The sequence below is a fragment of the Ictalurus punctatus genome, chromosome 27, assembly GCF_001660625.3.
Source record: "Ictalurus punctatus breed USDA103 chromosome 27, Coco_2.0, whole genome shotgun sequence".
Lineage (NCBI taxonomy): Eukaryota > Metazoa > Chordata > Actinopteri > Siluriformes > Ictaluridae > Ictalurus > Ictalurus punctatus.
Genome location: NC_030442.2, coordinates 9975930 through 9990698, shown reverse-complemented (window position 1 = coordinate 9990698; position 14769 = coordinate 9975930). Strand labels below are relative to the sequence as shown.

The 14769-nt window shown below is 38.5% G+C and overlaps 1 protein-coding gene across 5 annotated transcripts in view; it reads left to right on the top strand.

Moving 5' to 3' along the window:
* The window catches only part of kcnq1.1 (potassium voltage-gated channel, KQT-like subfamily, member 1.1), a 41265-nt gene that overhangs the window by 12407 nt on the left and 14089 nt on the right, over positions 1-14769 (top strand). Inside the window, exons 3-13 of one of the 5 annotated variants that reach the window (XM_053676636.1) lie at positions 3812-3938; positions 4083-4161; positions 4250-4346; positions 4463-4603; positions 4694-4804; positions 4883-4978; positions 5082-5198; positions 6388-6529; positions 6690-6716; positions 7009-7062; positions 7461-7590. In XM_053676636.1, coding sequence (XP_053532611.1) covers positions 3812-3938; positions 4083-4161; positions 4250-4346; positions 4463-4603; positions 4694-4804; positions 4883-4978; positions 5082-5198; positions 6388-6529; positions 6690-6716; positions 7009-7062; positions 7461-7590 — 1121 coding nt within the window. Of the gene's footprint in view, positions 1-3811; positions 3939-4082; positions 4162-4249; positions 4347-4462; positions 4604-4693; positions 4805-4882; positions 4979-5081; positions 5199-6387; positions 6530-6689; positions 6756-7008; positions 7063-7460; positions 7591-14769 lie in introns of all 5 variants that reach the window. The other 4 variants (XM_053676638.1, XM_053676639.1, XM_053676637.1 and 1 more) reach the window with 4 other exon arrangements.

Genomic DNA, 14769 nt, shown 5'->3' with positions numbered 1-14769 from the left:
GAAGTGTAGGAACTCACACAGGGCAGTCCAATACGTAGAGGTTTTTTACACATGCCCCTAAGCCGTGAACTTACATGTGTAAACTCTTTCTATCCCAGAGAGAAATCAGATAGGTGTCATCAGGCCAAGTCTTTATGCTAATGAGGTGTGACGAGACCTCATCATGCTCTGTTTTCGGGTGATTTAACCTCAGCTACGAGGTGCCAAACTCCACACAGAGAAGAGTACCTGCTGCAAACTTACACTCAGCGATAAAACTGTAAAACATTCACAGCATCAATATAATGATAAAAGATACCATTCTTGAAATGGCCATAAATACATAATGAGCTTACACTACTGTGCTTCACTCATCTCCATCTCTATCTTTGGTAATGTTTGACCTAATTTTGCCAAAGGGAGTATTACAGATGACCTTGTTTTTTTTTGTTGACGTCAATAAGAAAAACTAAACATTATCTAGAAGCCTTTGCCATAATCTGCCCTGAACAAAACGGCAATAAGGTACAAAAACTTGTTGTTTACATGATCAAAGGGCATTAACTATTAGGAGGTGAAACTGCTTCCTATCCCCTAGAGGTTTTGAATATTCCTCAGTAACACTCAAGAGTTGCAAAGGGTGTGAGGAATGATCACCGTGTCATTTTTCACCACACTGATAAGAGCCTTCACCCTCCCCCTCATTTGGCATTTGTATTTCCTTTGTATAGTCTGGAAACACGAGGGACTCTTTGCATCGATATGCGTTTTCAGTGACAGTTTGCACTATCCGACTAATTTCAATTCAAGAAATGTAAAAAAAATAATAATTTTACAAAATTGTGCAAAGGATCACGCAGGTCATTCATGCAGTTCTGCCATTTTTTTTTTGCAACATCTATAATGATATTAATGATATCTATCAAAAATCTTACTTAGTGCATCTTTAATACACAGTATATCCCTGAAACATTATTTCTATTATAATACTTTTTTTTTCTAAAAATATCCATTTCTCCATAATTTGAATTTTCTAATGTTGTCATGTCAATCAGTCAAATGGACATGACCTCAGATATTCTAGGCTGATATTGAAAGATGTGTTCATGAATACATAATGTAACCTTGCATGATGGATATTAATGAGGTCACCTAGTCTTTACCAGCCTATCCACTTTACTTCGTTGACCTTTGGCGACTACATTCCAGCTACATTTTGGATGGGAAATGCTACTGCCATGGTAACAAAAAAAAGAGGCCTTGCATCTGGTTCCTCGTTTCCTTCTTCTCCCTGTGAGCTGCTCTCATGGCCCCCATGGCGCCCATTGGCCCTCCACCCGGACCTTTTAGGTGACAGCTGGTCAGTGTGGTCACTAGCCTAGACTTAATTAGAAACTCAGTGGGCTAAGTCACTGGGACAAATGGGGTGAGCTCAGGCGTCTCACCGCAGTGTAAGTGCAGTTCAGTAAATCGTTTCATATTCTGTTTGGATGTTGCTTTTAATTGAGTAAGAAATAAGGATTCACAATGGAAATTGTGTAGAATTATTACTTTTCCTTGGTGATTCTTTTAATAGATAATAGGTATATAAAAAAAATCTGTAAAAATGTTCATAAATGAACAGCAATGCAAAAAAAAAAAAAAAAAAAATTATTGAATGGCACCCTCCAAAAATCACAAATATTTAAAAGGTCACCATAAATTTTCTTCCTTTGTAGGGACGCTTATATCTTTGCAATATCAATCTCTTATTATATTATAAAATGTGTCAAGATATATATATATATATATATATATATATATATATATATATATATACACACACACACGCACAAAATGTGCAGAATACATTAATAGGTAGGGTATGAGGGTATGTATGCATAGTTAGTATGTAAGTAAAATGCAGATCCTAACTGTAATCAATATATCATTATATTGCACTCAGGGCTTAGTCCTTCGTGGCAGTAAAGTGGTAATAGTGCCCCTAGAAATACTGCAACATGCTCAAAAATGACAGAAATATGTGAAGAGATTGTCCATGAGTGTCCTTGAGCTGTCAGTGAGGTGATCAGTGTGTGGGAGGTAGTGGAGGCATGAGTGAAAGAGTGGAAGAAGGAGTAATGACTGAGTGGATGCGTGAGTAAATGTTCATGAATGAGTAAATGTTCATCTAAATACTATAAAGGAGTCAACTTGAGAGACGAGAAGTCACTTCAGGTTAAAACCGTTTGCTGTCTGGCAAAGAGAACCTTCCTCATGGCTTCACTGTCAACCTCAACATCACCTCCTTTGACCCATCAACCCTGTTTGACCCCTCACCTCCTGCCAGACTGATCCTGTTGTTCTACTCCATACTAATGGGCAATTTGGACAAGCCGCCCAGTGACTGTAGTTGTGTTCCCTTTCCCAGGCTGCTTGTCCAGTCTGTTCCCAGTTCTCCAGACTGCTTGTGGAACAGAGGGCGTCATGGCCAGCCTCATAACTCATACTTGTCTGATTCCCTCACTGGGCAGACACTGTGCCTCCCTTTGTATTCATTAGTTAAAGAGTGAGACTGCTGTTATTGGCCGTGACCATGAACTGGCTTCGTGTATTGCCACATGACGCCTGTCAACTTTGCCTCCGTATTAGAAGACTCTATTAAACTCAGTATGTTCTGCAACAATACTCAGATAGGCTGTGGTATTCAAATGATGCTCGGTTTATATTAAGGGGCCCAATATGTGCCAAGTAAACAGCATTACAGCACCACCACCACCAGCCTGAACTGTTAACACAAGGCAGGCTGGGTCCATGGATTCATGCTGTTGGCACCAAATTCTGACTTTGCCATCTGCACGTCTCAGCGGAAATAAAGATTAATCAGACCAGCCGACATTTTTCCAGTCTTCAGCTGTCCAATTTAGGTGAGTCTGTGCCCACTGTTGCCTTAGATTCCTGTCCATGGCCGGCAGGAGTGGAACCCAGTGTGGTCTTCTGCTGTTGTAGCCCATATGCCTCAAGGTTCAATGTGTTGTGCTTTCTAAGATGCTTTTCTGTTCACCATGATATTAAAGAGGAGACATGAGGAGTCTGGCCATTCTCCTCAGACCTCTTGCATCAACAAGGCATTTCTGGCCACAGAACTGCTGCTCAGTGGATGCTTTTTTTGTTGTTGTTTCATGATTCTGTGTAATTCCATGCAGACTATTTTGCATGAAAATCACAGGAGGTTAGCAGTTTCTGAAATGAATAAACCAGCCCATGTGACACCACACCACAGTCTAAGTCACTGAGATCACTTTTCCCCCATTCTGACATTTGATGTGAACATTAGGTGAAACTCCTGACTAGTATCTGCATGATTTTATGCATTGTGTTGCTGCCAAATGATTGTCTTATTGGATATTTGGAGTGTATAAATCACATGTAATAGATTTGGACAATATTCTTCCATGATCATGTAGTAAAGTAGTTATTTCAGTTATATGTTCTTTCAATAACGTAGTTATTTAAGATTATAGAATAAAACTTTATGATGTCTTGTATAGGTCATTGTCCTGAAAATACCTTTAAAATGGATTTAAACATGCTATTCCTCTACAAAATTTAATGCTACATGCAACTTAAACTCACCACTATTAAGCTCAAACTTTTTTCCCCCCACAAAATGAAACCTCCTTGTCTACCTTAATTTGCAGCAGGCGACTGTGGTTACTGAAAGAAGTAAACACACTTTACCATAATTCCAGTGCAGTTTGAATGAATAATCCAAACAATCCCCATTGTCAAAATCATGAAAACCGCTGTTGTCTAAGCAGGCTAGAAATTTGAATGCATCTCTTCTTACTAGGAAATAGTGTTGGTGGTATTTTTCGGAGTGGAGTATGTGGTGAGGCTGTGGTCTGCAGGATGCCGCAGTAAATATGTGGGTATTCTGGGGAGGCTCCGCTTTGCAAGAAAGCCCATCTCTATCATTGGTGAGAGTACATTCACTGAGTTCATTGTCTAGTATGTTCAACCCACAGGCATTTTCCAAGTGCCTGCATAATTATGTAATGGAAATGACTGTTTTGCTGCCACTGATTACATTTCCCAACAATTTTTCTCTATTTTTACCACAGACTTAATTGTGGTGGTGGCCTCGGTCATTGTTCTTTCAGTAGGCTCTAATGGGCAGGTCTTTGCTACCTCTGCCGTCAGGTAATGAGGGTCTAGATTGTTTACAAATTTTTTTTTTGGTCTTGGATGGTATTGATGCTTTGTTGTTATCACGCATATTTTGTCCCAGAGGCATCCGCTTTTTGCAGATCCTACGAATGTTGCATGTGGATCGTCAGGGAGGAACCTGGAGGCTGCTAGGATCAGTGGTTTTCATTCATCGCCAGGCAAGAGAATCTTTCATTACCTTTTACATATATTATCACATTTATAGTGAGTTATTAAATACATTTATAAAAATACACAGCTTGTAAAGTATTTCTCTGTAATGAATGTTTCTCAGGAACTGATCACAACTCTCTATATTGGATTCTTGGGTCTGATCTTCTGCTCGTACTTTGTGTACCTGGCAGAAAAAGATGCAGTGGACAGCAGTGGAATCACAGAATTTTCCAGCTATGCTGATGCTCTGTGGTGGGGAGTGGTAGGCTCCCTTCATAGTCCAAAGCTATATAACCAAATCTTTTCCAGAACCATCCACATCTCATGCATTTTTTTCCCTTTCATGCTTTAGGTGACAGTGACCACTATTGGGTATGGGGATAAAGTGCCACAGACATGGATTGGCAAAACCATTGGGTCCTGTTTTGCCGTCTTTGCCATGTCCTTCTTTGCCCTGCCTGCTGTAAGTCACAGAATCCACAACAACCTATTTCTTACTCCTACACCAAATGAACATAATATAGACAAGCATGTTTTGCAGGGCATTCTGGGTTCAGGCTTTGCCCTGAAAGTCCAACAGAAACAGAGACAGAAGCACTTCAACAGGCAAATTCCTGCTGCTGCATGTCTTATACAGGTCAGATTGAGCGATGTTCAACAGGCCTTTGTCTAAAGCTTTCATTTACTTCAACATGTGTGGATTTTATTGTTTATCTTTCTTTTATTCCACTTGATTTCAGACATCCTGGAGATGTTTTGCAGTAGAAAACCCTGACTCTTCCACCTATAAGATGTTTGTGCGAAGGAAGCATGTGTTTTCAAGTCACGCAGCATTGAGTCCTAAGGCTAAAAAACTTGTACGTAGGAAAGAATATTTTTTGCTTGTTGCTTTACCCCTAGCATTCCCTCTGCTTGGGTCAATATGAGCAGCTTAAAATTTATGATAAAAGCAGATAATAAATATATTTTATTTGGTTGAGCCAACTTCATGAATCATGTTTCAAATCATATTTAAATATATCAAGATGATGTACGGGACCTTATGACTTGAAAGGAACAAAATAAAATGAAAGTGTCTTTGATTGGTCTTTGGAAATCTCAGTAATTTTTTCCCTTCATCTCTTTACCACATGCCTACTATCAGGAGTTTTTTTTTTAGTGTCCATCTAATATTCATAAATATTGTTTAAGTTGATAGTAATCTAATATCAAGTATTTAAAATTAATTTTAAAATTGTGTCTCTACAAATAAAAAACTGGCTTGGGTCATTGGGCCATCCATAATTAGCAAGCAGAACAGGACCTTGTTTTCCAACGCACTGTAAAGTAGATAATATCTTATAAGAGTTTTACCCTGCGATGGACTGGCACCCTGTCCAGGGTGTACCCCGCCTTGTGCCCGATGCTGCCTGGGATAGGCTCCAGGTTCCCCGTGACCCTGAAAAGGAGTAAGCGGTAGAAGATGGATGGATGGATGGATCTTATAAGAGTGTCCCATGTGATGCTTGTTTGAAGATTTAACAAAGATTTTGAACTCAGCCCATTACAGTTTATATAGGTGCTGCTGAATGGATTTCATACCTTCACAATGGTTTGCATTAGTATTCACTCCCTCTGAACCTTTCCACATTTTGTAATGTTACAATATGGAACTGAAATTGGCTTAATTGTGGTTATTTATGGATGGCACTTTCCTCCAAGTATGTCACGCTGCTCTGTGATGCAGCCTGACCAACAGTTTGAAAAGATGCGGTTGGCTGACTTAACACGTATTGGATGAGGCACATGTTACTCCTCACCCTCTCCAGTTGATAGCTGTCATATGATATGGGAGCGCTGGCTGGTGGTTGGGAATTGACAAGACCAAATTAGGGAGAAAATTGTGTGGTTGATGGGGGGGGGGTCAACATGTTGCAACCACCACCATGATTCACTGTGATCGAAACACTCCACATTTTGGAAAGGTGTGAGCGGGTGAATTCTTATGCAAGTCTCTATATATAGTGTACTACTGCCTGCATTTACTATTTTGCTTTGCTTGATTAGGTAAAAATGAGAAGAAAGATGAAATCCACTGAGAAAGACAATGGCCCAAGCACTCCTACAATCCCCACAATCACCTTTGACTCAGTGTTTGACGATGGCCGAGACCACAGTCAGGATACAGTGTACAGTACTGAAACATCCGGTAGTATCAATAGTTTCATGGACTGTCAGTCTTTACACTAATCAGCTCAATCTCTTGATTTTACTGTCTTCCTAATTTTCACTATACTTGCCGCTCAAATCATTCAATTATAACTGTGATGATCTGCCTCACTTTTCTTCCCTCTGTTCTCTGCTCACAGTAAAAGCATTTGCTCCGAGAAGATTTGGTGAGCTGCTGTTAGTGTCTGCTGCTGCATGTCTTTGCTGTTAGTACCACACTCCTACCACAAAATCCTGTCAGGGTGTGTGTGGGACTTTCTGTTATGTGTGCCGCATTGTCATTGCTTGAACACACCCATTTTGTTTATTGGAATAATTTTTGTTCACTTGGCAGCATGATTTGGCCACATGATTTGAAGTTCTTGAAATTGGCATCTGGGTTAAATTCTGGGGACTAAAATAATGAAGGGGTTAGGAGAAGCAGGAGATATAATGTGTATTACTCCCTCCCCTTTGTAGAACGACAGCACTCCTGGACCTCTATAACCTCCTTCCAGTTCTCCCCTCCTCCAGGTAATCTGATCTTAGCTATTAGGCCTGTTTACTCCAACCTAAGTAGCACTGAAATAACAGTTCATACAGGGAGAGGGAGGAAATACTTATGACACTTTCCTCCTTTTGTGTGCTATTGTTTTGGACTGAAAAGTGTGAACCTTTGTGATGTTTGGCCTTTTAGTATTTTTTATAAACAGAAATGGGATTTTATAACAGTTTACTTGCATTTTGCCTACTGCTCTCTGCAATCTTGCATTTTTTTTTCTTCCAAAAAACAGTCCTTATTAGGAAGATCGGATTTATGTCCTATACACAGTGCTTCCTGGTTCCTTTGCATCATTGTATGTCAGACCATGATATCTCCATTAAAACCCCAGTCTCTCAGTGAGTGAGAGTAAATGTGTGTGCATTTATAGTAAAGCAAAGCTCAGAGTTTTTGGAGGTGCAGTCACATCCCCCACTGCAGAGAAGCAACAGTTTTGCAGATGACGTGGAAATGGAAGCAGAGAGGGATATCTTTCTCCTGCCTGTCTCTCATGTGTCAGAGTGAGTATCAGCAAACACATCTGACAAGCACCACATTGCCTATGTCCCAGAGAGAGAAAAAAATCTATCTCTATAGAACAAACATGACAGCATCCCTGAGTGCTGCTTAGATAAGAATTGTGTTTGGCACCATGTTTGGTATTAAGTATAGTACAGAAGACCTAAACAGAGTTCCATATTCAGGAAATATTGAATACTGCATCCAATTACTAATGACATCACTGGTGTACTGAATTACTACTTGGTGTGCTAGTATGCTGTTTGAAGCATTCAAAGTGTGCAAGCCTCTAGGTATGTAATTATGTGCAGTCATTATTGTAGTATTACACGTTTTTTAAATAAATAAAACTAACTTCATTGAGCACATGAACTTATTTTTCAGAGCTAATTAAAAATTAAGATAATTGTAAAGAAGAAAAATTAAATGAAAATAGTGGCAGGTCAATCTGACAGCTGATAGTGTAGTAAGTTGTCTGAGCTGTCACTTAAAAGAAAGTATTGTTAATTATACAAGTTATAAATTTAGATAAAGAAAGTAACACTTCAAAGTATCATCATTTGTAGTTACACAACAATCTGGCACACTGTTAGCAAAGAGCTGGCTGACTAGCTTGCTAACGAAGCAGAAAATCTGTGGAAAAAAGACAAAAATTGGTGAAAAATAGACACACAAAAAGCAAACAGGCACAAAAATGTCTTGCCAAAAACAAAATGCCTTACATCGTAAGCATGAAAAATAAAAATAAAAATAAAAAAACTCCACAGTACTCTGCTTAACTCTGCTTAATATTCTACATTGGACTATTTTGCTGTTTTTGCTGGCTGGCTCTCTTGGCTTCTGTTTGTTTTTTGTTTTTTTTCCTTTTCTTTTTCACTCCTAAATGGAAATAGCTTTTTTTTATTATTTTTTTGGTGCTGAAAATGACTTCAGTATTCTGGATTAAATAACTAGGTCAATAATGAAGTTGGCCTTAGTGGCTAGCAAGCAAATATCTATTTATCTAGGCTGTAAAGTCCCATTTTATTAGCTAGTTCATTTTAACCATGGGATGACTTCTTTCAATCTATGAATAAAAATACAAAATTCAACACAAGTAGCTACATGTTGCTAAAACACTGCGTTCTACAATACATTCGATCAGAGGGATCTCTGCTCATGCAGAGTAGTAGAAACAGTCTTCAAAGTAAGTTTTAGGCAATCCATCCAATTTCTGTACCGCTTATCCTACACAGGGTCGCGGGGAACCTAGAGCCTATCCCAGGGAACTCAGGGCACAAGGCAACGGACACCCTGGAGGGGTGCAGGGCACAATCACACACACATTCACACAGCCAATCACACACTACGGACAATTTGGAAATGTCAGTCATCCTACAATGCATGTCTTTGCACTGGGGGAGGAAACTGGAGTACCCCCAAAGCACGGAGAGAACACGCAAACTCCACGCACAGAGGGCAAAGGTGTGAATCAAACCCCCTAACTCTGGAGGTGCGAGGCAAGCAAGCTTGCGGCATTAAGGCTATTAATAGGGATAATAAGGATAGCATATTTTGTTTACATTTCACCATTGCCACTCTTGTATTTGTGGTGTCATGACATTGTCTGCTGTCCTACTATTGGTCTCTTTTATATGAGCATCATAGTAAAAGCCACATTACTTTTGATTTAAATAAAACATTTCTGACACTGCCAGAACGTTGTTGTTGGCTGTCTTTGGTTGCGGTATCACTAAATCAGCCATCAGTGAGCATTTCACATTATTATTATTATGTGCTCTGAGATTGCCTAGCTCAAATCACGACCAAAGAATCCTTTTACAAGTGATATCACAATCAAGTTTGTACACAGTAGTCAGCTTTATCATCAGTTAAAACCTGATTATCTGTAGTTAGCATCAATCCAAGTCTCAGCAGTCTGCTAACCTCCTGAAACTTAGCTAAGATCTGTAAAGCAATTATAGCTTTCACACCGACAGTAACAAGCTTCCTCCTGAGAGCACCATCACTCCTCTTTAAAATTTATTTGGGGGCTAAACCTGTGGAAAAGGGCCAGATTTATGGTGCCTGGAGTCATGTTGTTCCCATGGGTGTGGATTGCCTGCGAGTGGGCTATTAGCTGGACTTCTGTGCTCCATTAGCCATGTAGCATGTGGAACAGTACGAATGCACGCTTTGCTTGCAATTTGTGTTCCACAGAGATTGTGCATGGCCTTTCTCCTACAGAAACAAGGACATCCTCATGATACAGAGCGTCTCGGAGGTTTTGTGGTATGTGACGTCAGGGGCTATCGCTCTTACTGACTCTGATGCTTGAATGACTGCAAATCGACTGTAGGAATGTGGCCTCATAAGACTGATTGTTGTTTTCTTTGGCGCCAGGTGTGATCCACTAGAGGGCAGTGGTGATTTTTCCTTTAACTCCATGCTCATGAAAATCAAAGCATACAACCTGTCAGTTACCAGTGGCTTTTCTCCTATTCAAAATTGAATGACTAAGCAACTTTTCATGGACTTGGAAAGAAGGAAATTGCTCTGCAATGACTGTAATCAGCAAAAATATAAAGAGTAGGTAATCCTGCATACCTATGGTTCAGTGATAATTTCGTTGACTATTGGAGACAGCACCGGGAACAGTTGGTTTTGAGTTATTTTTAGCATTAGGAATATTTTTCTTGGCTATTCATCATCTTGGTAATATTTGTGAAATATTTCTGGATATATGACAGCTTCTTCTTCTACTTATTATTATTATTATTAGTAGTAGTAGAAGTATTGTTAATAATAATAATAATAATAATAATAATAATAATAATATTAAACCTGAGTCAATATCATTTGACCACATTTTCCTTCTCAGGGACCATAACTCTCTTTACAGATCATATATAGGCCTAATAGTGCAAGTTTAATTAATAGTAGAAATGCACATGGAAGCAAATACGATAACAACAATGTTAAGGGAAAAAATGCATGCTGTGACCATGGTGAGGATAATTAACAAATTATTTGCATATACATTTTACATATAGAAAATATGCAAAGAGGGATTCATTTGCAATATACAAGGTTTCCCAAAAGTCTCCATACATAGGAGTCTGTCTTTTTGAATTTATTAACAAGTTTGGCAACAGTGTTGTTTGTGATGTACTTGCCATGTTTCCTGTTAAAGTCCATCGCAACCTTGCGAGAGCTTCCTGATCAGCCAAGAGAATGATTTCAATATCTTCTTCTTTTGTCAAAGGCATTCTTAAAGGGTATCTGAAAGAAAAAAAATATCTAATATAAACTAAGTACGAATAAATTTGGAAGACATTTTGCTAAATTTTTTTATTTTCGGCTGTGTATGTAAACTTTTGGGACATCCTGTATTGTAAAATATTGTTTAAAAAATGTGACCAGGTAATATAATAAGTTTCGTAATGGTGAGAAAAATTAAAATAAAGGAATTTAGATGGCTGGGTATTGATAATGAAGATATAGCATTAAGTAATGCTACAGTTGAGATGGAGCATTAAGTAATGGCAGATGGAGTATCAGCATCACAAATAGCTTGTCCATGACCTCCAACCACAAATTATGGATGCGAGGACAAAGCCGACACAGTTCATATAAATGTATAAACTAATGGCATAACATCATCATTATCATGAGATTGCATTTTCACATCTGAATCTGTCTTTGGAATTTTTTTACATAGATATTTAGCTGCAAATATACATTAGGTATGTTTTTTGCTTTCTCGGATAGATGTTTGATTTGGTTCCACCTCTCCTTCTTAAGCACACATATTACATCTCCTGTACAAAAGCTCTCTTGTCACTGGCTGCTTCTGTTTGATCTTTGAAGTTTAATGAGCTTTCACTCATCTCACACTGAGATGCAATGGTAACAGCTGTCTCTCTCCTTTTCTTTTGCTCTCTCTTGCTCTTTCTTTTATTCCTCCTTCTCTCTGTGGGTGTGAGTGCATGTTTATTTGTTTGTGTGCTACGGAGCAGCAGGTCACTTAAAATGGCCGAACGTAGCGAGCAAAAAAAATATAATTCTTACACAATATCCCTGTGCACTCTTCTGCTCTCCTCCCCAAGCATGTTGCTCACAATCTTTCTCGTGTGATGACCTTTGACCTTGGCCTGTTAACTTAAGAGGACAGAAAGGGTCTAAGCCATCATCCCTGTGTCTGCAGCTGAAGCAGCTTGCCTGCATTGGGGGTGGGGAGAGAACAATACCATAGCTACGCCTCTGCGACACTCTCTCTCTCTCTCTCTCTCTCTCTCTCTCTCTCTCTCTCTCTCTGTGTGTGTGTGTGTGTGTGTGTGTGTGTGTGTGTGTGTAGTCATACACATTAGTACGGACACTTGCACACAGAGGCATTTTCTTTACCCCATACCACTGAGGAGTATAATTAGAATATTGTCTCAATGCATATTCTAAGATCAGAGAATAATAGAACAAACGATGCATACATGAAACCATCAGCTTTAGATGCTGATGTTTTTGAGACACCTGTATGTTTGCCTTCACCTGATATTCCCTCTGCAATGCTCCATACGTTAGACAACGCAAGCTCATAGCTGATGGCATGGCAAAGGTGAAAATAGATGGAATCACAGCAGAAGCAGGTGCATGACCGACTGAGTGAGTGAGTGAAAGCACGAGTGGCCGTCTGCTCTTGCTCAGATCGGCTCCTCTTGCCTTGTGACAGTGGGGTGTGTGGTTTACCAAAGGCTCAAAAGATTGATTTATTCTCAGCAAACAGAGAAGGGTTTCTTGTGACTAAGGCAGGGCCCGGTCGTCCACTCTAGCCCTGAGACAAAGAGCCATTGTCTGCAGCTCTACACACTCCAACAATGGCCTGATTGACAAGCAGCTCTGGTCGTACTGGGCTCCCGGCCTAGGACTGCAATGGCAGCTTTGTTAGAAACACTCTTATCGTAAGAAACAATCACCTCCGGGCCTGTTGAGACTTGTGCTGTTCAAAATTTTTTTAACATTTTCACCATAAAAGTTAGTATTAGTGTTGGTACAGTTCATGGATTATGTAATGGTATCATAATGTTTGGCTTTAACATCTATTTCAACCTTTTGCAGCATGGAATAATTTTATTAGTATAATACTGTATAATACAGCTCTTCAAATATTACAGACATTAGTCAAGCCTGTACCATTATTTATATTCATTGGTCATTAGAGGGTTTTGTTGCAGAACTTTTCACCTACAGAACCAAAAAAAATGTAGAGTTAAAACATTTGATATCATGTTATACAGCTATTTTCACATCAACATGATTTGATGTCTTTTTTTAATTATTATGTTTTAGATTTATGGAATATCTTCTTATAAAAAAACACATTAAGTCAGACAGAGTCATTATAAAACCTAGTCAGTTCAACTGAACAGTCAATTTTGTGGTAAAACTGTAATACATACATAGCTATATACAGAATGAGTATCGGTATCGGTAGTAGTGAATAGTGATCTCCAGCATCATCACATTATGGGAAAAATACTAAACAAAAGCAAACAAAAGTTCTGACTCTCTGAATATACATTGTGGACCCCTTGGAGAGTCATGATATTAGATATGAGATTTTTATTTATTTATTTAAGGTACACTTGACATATATGAAATATGGCAGAAATAATGGCCTTCCTGGAGTTCCTTATTAGAACTGACCTAATATACAGTACTGTCTGGACATAATATGCTGCACTGTCTAGACTGCTGTGTGTGTGCCTGTGTGTGTTTGTGTGTAAAACTGCACAGGAGTGTGCGGAGCGTGATGAATAGGACAGGATCGTTGGCTCACTAATGCCTCTTCAGCACGGCTTGCCAGCACAAGTCTCTTTATCAGGGCCGTCACGGCCACCCTTTCTTTCCTCTTTAACAGTAATTGCGTTTCGTTACAGTGTGTCAGGGCTAACAAGAGACCGAGGAGAAACAGGGAGAGGGAGATAGAGAGAGGAGGGGAGGAGATACAGATTGAGATAGATAGCTGGATCCACCATTGCATGTAATTCTAGAGGATTCTCTTGTATGCTGTCAGACGAATCTGTAAAATATTGCATAACTTTGAACTTCATTATTACTGCACATGAATGAAGTTCCTGTTAACTACACTGAAATGTAAAATGTTTTTAAAACAACAATTGATCTGTTGCATTATCCCATTCTGGTTTGGGGAAAATGACTTGTAAGAGCTCAATTATATTGTTCTTAAACAGTTGTAAGGGATTAAAGATAATTATTTGGTATGAACAATCTAGCTACAGTCTCTTTAAATTTTCTGATACAGAAATGACACTGTAATCGAGATTAATCTTGGATTTTGGTTGATTTTGGATCCTCATTCTGTATGCAAAAGTCAGAAACAACCATTGTTTTGAATCAAATGGCAATTCAGTACTTATTGTTAATTATTTGCTGGCAAACAATAATGGTGGGAAAATGTCAACTACATTCATTCCAATTTCAGTCAAACAGCCATGCTGTACTTATTTATGCAGGTCAGTGTTACAAAGAAAATATTTATTTTATGAGCAAAAATGATGGTAAAATGCATTTAACAGAAAATTATTTAAATAATTTCTTCAACAGTAAAAACAGTTATGAAAGCTATACATATTTTATTTGTAATTAAATATTTACAATTGTATTTCTTCTGTAATGATGTTAATTGCATACGGTACAACCAACATTTAAAAGAATCCAGTGAATCTTATCAAAATCTGAACATTTAAAAAATTTAGAGCCAGTTCTGAAGAAAATGTTAAGATGTGTTTAACTAAAACAGCAGGGTTCTGAATAAATGAATCAGAATAAATGGACAGGAACCTTCTTCTTCAAACTTTAAATGCAGACAGAGGAGGTGCAATAATATTAATGCTGCAAAGCTTACTGCATTTATTAATGCAAATAACTGTATGTAACACATTGCTATTTGTACATTTACTTAGACAGCTTTCATACCAAACACAATGTAATATTATTTTGTTAATCAGACAATAGAATCAGATTTTATTGAATCTATAGACCCATATGCAAGAACAATTATTTAAAAAAATTATAATAAAATAATAATAAAAAAAACACTAGCAGAACTGTTTTGGATTCGAAAGAGCTGGGTCTTATTGGTGAGTGACTAAATTCTGAAGTGGGAAGTCACAACCCCAGTTCTG